This window comes from Octopus bimaculoides, chromosome 13, assembly GCF_001194135.2.
Source record: "Octopus bimaculoides isolate UCB-OBI-ISO-001 chromosome 13, ASM119413v2, whole genome shotgun sequence".
Classification (NCBI taxonomy): Eukaryota; Metazoa; Mollusca; class Cephalopoda; order Octopoda; family Octopodidae; genus Octopus; species Octopus bimaculoides.
Genome location: NC_068993.1, coordinates 58,941,000 through 58,946,549, shown reverse-complemented (window position 1 = coordinate 58,946,549; position 5,550 = coordinate 58,941,000). Strand labels below are relative to the sequence as shown.

The 5,550-nt window shown below is 33.3% G+C and overlaps 1 protein-coding gene across 1 annotated transcript in view; it reads right to left on the bottom strand.

Moving 5' to 3' along the window:
• LOC106876689 (protocadherin Fat 1) overlaps nucleotides 1-5,550 on the bottom strand; it is a gene marked incomplete at its 3' end in the record, with an annotated part of 182,635 nt that overhangs the window by 11,028 nt on the left and 166,057 nt on the right. The window contains exon 25 of the mRNA XM_052972267.1: nucleotides 785-799. Within this exon, the coding sequence (XP_052828227.1) occupies nucleotides 785-799 (15 nt within the window). The remainder of the gene's footprint in view (nucleotides 1-784; nucleotides 800-5,550) is intronic.

Genomic DNA, 5,550 nt, shown 5'->3' with positions numbered 1-5,550 from the left:
TAACCATCAATGTTACGTCTGTGTGTGTGTGTGTGTTTGTCGTGTGTGTGTATATATATATATTATACATATATACACACACATGTAGTTTATATTATATGTATACTAGTACATATGTACTTGGCCGGTCATTTTACAAACAAAATAAGTTGATACAAATGTATATATATATATATATATATATATATATATATATATATGTGCATATACAAATACGTGTATATATATATGTATACACATATATACACACACACATATATATAAAGGTTTCTTTCTTTATACATACATATATATATATATGTAAATATATATACATACACCCATGCATACATTTTTTTCTTCATACATGTATATTATAGATTTGTAGCAGTGGTAAATGTGTATACATACATATATATGCATATATGCATGTGAGTATACATGTGTGCACACACAAATACACGCACACACACACCCACACATATATACATGGATTTGCACAGAGGTGCAACAATGCAGTGCAGGAATGCAAAACACCAATGCACAATGCATTTTCGACACAAATAAACAGTTTAGTGTTGAGGGTGAAATCAAATGTACCGAATAGGCAAAAAAAATTACAAGATAAAACAAAAAAAAAAAAATCAAACTGCAAAATCTAGAAGTGTAAATGTGGTGGCGGGGAGAGAGAGAGAGAGCAATGAAAGGTCATGGTTGAGGTCATGGTCAAGGTTAAACATGTCCAAACTGAAGATGACACAGGAGGAGGAGGAGGAATCATGCAAAATTGGAGCTTCACACTTACGACCAAAGAGTTTTTCTGAATATGAAATAGAAAATATCAAATATACGCATACACAATATTTATATATGTGTACATATAAATATATATATGTACATACATACATACATGCATATTGACACCCTCACATTCACCATAATTTATATATTTTTCTATTTTATATATACTTTTTATTTATAAATCTATGATGGATATGATATGATATATATATATATACACACACATATATATATATATATATGTATATATATATATATATATATATATATATGCATGATACCTTAACATACATGATCACTTAGCGAATAATAATAATGATAATAATAATAATAATAATAATTATAATAATAATAATCACAATTAGAAGAGCGCGATGTGATATATAATAAAGAAAAGATTGATTTTTGCTTATTGAACTGAACAATATATTGATAATATGTCTGACATCATCTGATTCACACTCTTTTAATTGTGTATTTACCTTCATAAAGAGTTACGTCAATCTTCATCAATTTATAATAATAATAATAATAATAATAATGATGATAATAATAATAATAACAACAACAACAATAAGATCAACAACAATTAGAATAGAATGGAGAAGCTATCAAAAATATTTTTTTAATTCTTGCATATATTTGCTACCTTAGTATCTGGGGATAGAAAACAGAAATAATCCCCTTATAGATTACTTATCTGGAGAACGACAAGGACAAAATAGACGACTGCATGACTAAAACTCCAGAAAATTACTCACACACATACAGGGAAGGTCGTACAACTATGTCCTACACATATACTGTGTAGGGTACCTCAGTGGGTAAGACACACACACACACACATATGTAATATACAGAAAGTATTACAAGTAGGTGTTATACATACGTATTATGTAGAGTACCACAGAAAAAGACATCATACATAAGTTACGGAAAACCAGACATGGCACACATGAATAAATATATAGAAAAACTCTCGGTACAATAGAAAACAAAAAAGAACCCACATACAAACAAAAACAAAACATTGCTCATACCCAAGGCACCCGGAGAGCTGTGCTTGGTGTAATAACAGAGAAAAAAAGACTGTAATAATGAGGATGTCGATGATCATGATAATTAATAATTAATAATAATAATAATAATAATAATAATAATAATGGTTTCAAATTTTTCCACAAGAGCAGTAATTTGAGGGGGAAGAGATGAGTCAACTATATCGACCCCAGTGTTCAAATAGTATTTAATTTATCGACCCCGAAAGGATGAAAGGCAACGTCGACCTCAGTGGAATTTGAACTCAGAATGTAAAGACGGACGAAATGCCACTAGGCATTTTGCCTGGTGTGCTAACGATTCTGCCATCTCGCTGCCTTAATAATAGTAATAATAATAATAATAATGGTTTCAAATTTTAGCACAATGCCAGCAGTTTTAGGGCATGGGGGTATGTTGATTACATTGATCTCAATGCACACCTGGTACCTATTTTATTGATCCTGAAGGGAAAATAGGCAAAGTTGACTTAGTCAGGATTTGAACCCAGAATGTAAAGAGTCAGAAGAAATATCACACGGTATTTTTGTCCAACACACTAACAATTCTGCCAATTATCACACTTAACAACAACAACAATTGCTTTTAATTTAACTGTTTAGTATTTAAACAGGTCTTATCCAACCAAAATATTTGACCTGTTTTATATTCAAACCAGCCAGATCCAGCATGTCACACTTACCCAACAATGTCCTTATTATAAACAAGCATGTCATCAAAATCTTGAAGCTGTGAGAAAATGCTTGATTGATTTGAAGCATTGTGAATAAATAAGCATTTCGGTTGACAAGATAATCTGAATGCTAAAGGGTTAGGCAAAAGGCAAAGAAATATTTAGGGTATCAACGCTGTAAGGGTGAAAGGTAAAGTTGACTTTGTTGGGATTTTAACTCAGAATTTAAAGGGCCAAAATAAATGCTATAAAGCATTTGTTCTGATACCATTACAGTTCTGCCAACTCACCACCTCCAAATAATAATAATAATCCTGTTTACTAAAGGCACAAGGAGAGGGGTTTAGTTGATTACATCGACCCCAGTGTTTCACTGGTACTTAATTTATTGACCCCTGAAAGGATGAAAGGCAGAGTAGATCTCAGCTGAATTTGAACTCATAATATAGCGACAGATAAAATACTGCTAAGCATTTCGCCCAGTGTGCTAATGATTCTGCCAGCTCGTCGCTTAACGATAATAATTATAACTGGAAATTGAAGTTTCCTTGAATAAAAAACCTTCTAAGGTTTTCACTGATTCAATGATAAGCTTAGATTTTGGTAAATGCATCATTGAAAGAGTTTTGCCAAACACAAACAGGCATGAGAAAGAAGCTGGACTTTAACCCTTAGAATTGACCAATCCACATAAGAGATATATAACGAACATTTTATTCGACAAATATATATATACATATATCTTTAATGGCCATGGACAAAATATACACACATTTAATAGCAATGGTCAATATACACACACATATGATGGCAATGGGCAATATATATACACATCTGACAGCAATGGACACACACACACACACTTGACAGCTCTGGACAATATAAACACATATTTGACAGCTATGGACAGTATATAAACACATATTTGACAGCTATGGACATCTATGTATATTTGAACAGATATATAGCACACACACACTGTGGACCATCATTTTGCATTCAATATACTTGAAAGAAAAGCTGTAGATGTATGTGAGTGTATTTACAGATATAGCTATTTACATTGGTCCTCATGAATAAAACTGTAGATATAAACATACATTTGCATACGTATATATATATATATATATATATATATATATATATATATACACACACACACACATACATATATACATATGAAGTGTACATTTACACACACACACATTCATTGATGTAATAAAGATGCCCCTCTATCCACCAATAGCTACATAGTCCTTGTATTCCACTAAGATTTCCCAAACCTCAGATCATGAGACAGACTACCGATGAAATAGGACCTTTTAATTCTGTGGAAACGCAGGGTCACTGTTTGCAATATCAAAGAGCGTTCCCTCAAAGAAAGAAAGAAAGAGAGAGAGACAGAGAGAGGGGTAGTGGTCCAGTGAGGACTGAGTGATTAAGATTAACAGACAGTTATGTGGTAACATGTCAATTCCAGACAAACATATGTAACTTGTGATTACAGGGATCAAATCTTGGTCTGGCAGGCTCAGATTTTCATGCTTCTTGGAGTAATAACCAGAATCATTGGAAAGTGATTGAAAACTCCTGTATTATGTGGTTTATTGATGTTATTGCAGGGGTTGTTTGAGGACACCAGCATTGACAACATTGTCTCTGTGGGGCCCAATGTGAGGCCCATCTATAACAAAATTTTTTCAGGAGCCCTTAAAATTCTATTGTGGATCCCTAATTCACTATTCCGCTGCGAGGACCCCTGCAAGATCTTATATGGACCTTCAGTAGCGATAGGGACCCTGGTTGAGAATGACTGGTATTGAAGCTACCTCATTGGCTTCTATCGTGTGTACTGTGATGTTGTTAAGGCAAGTGTGAGGAGAGGGTGTGATAGAAAAAGTTGGATAGCCTTTAGCATTTAAACTGGCCATATCCATCCAAAATAGCCCACCTGTTTTATGTTAAAAGAGGCCAGATCTGACCTCTCACACCTATCCTACAATTTCATAGAAATATAAACAATAATATCATTGAAATCTCAAAGCTATGAGACAATGCAGGATTAATTTAAAGCAATTCATAGTAATTTGAATGCTAAGTGGTTAATACCACATCAGTTTTGATTAAACAGATCTATGATCAATAATATGAATAGTGTACCTGGGACTACATTATCCAATGTTTTTTCATTTCTTTAAGATGGTACGATATAATACAAGGAAGATTAGGTTACTATTTAATGCTGGTTCAGGAACTCCAGAGAGCTCCCTCTTCACTTGTAATTGACATAATTAAGCTGATTCTATGGTGGTTAAGTATAGATGTTTGGAGATGTAGCTGTGCGTTCGTGTGTGATGTTGTGCGGAAGTGTAGGAGAGGAAGAGTGGACATATCTGACAGTGTGGACGTGTTTTGCGGTAGTACAGAGTACCAGAGTGGGTCCTGTGTGAAGATGTAGCAGTGTGAAATGCAGTATAGCAGTGAGGACATGTTGTATAGAGTGCTGTGGTGTGGTAGTCTTAACATATTACTTGGTCATGTAGCAGCGTGAACCGTAGCGTGGCAGTGAGAACATGCCGTGAGGTAGTGTGATGAGAGAAAGAATGTATATTCGAAGAGTGCGTGGTATGGTGAAGAAGAAGACAACAAAATGACCAGTTCACTTCATATACATTTAGCTACCATCCCACATATATATACACTACTTGCACAGTGAAAGTAAACCTATGTGCTGAACTATAAATATGTATATATATGTATGTGTATAATTTTGTTATAAGGATTCATAAAAATCAAAGTACATCAAAGTACATCAAAGTACATCAAAGTACATCAAAGTAGGACCCAACAAATGGCTAGAAATTGTATCTGATGATAGTGGGTTATAATTTCTGATGTACTCTATTATTCTGATGTACTCTATTATGACTGCATTGAATAAATGATATTCTACTGAAACAGCTTTTATAAATTTTAAATACCATTTCTGTTTACTTTATATATATATATATATATATAATTATAAATATACAGGGATT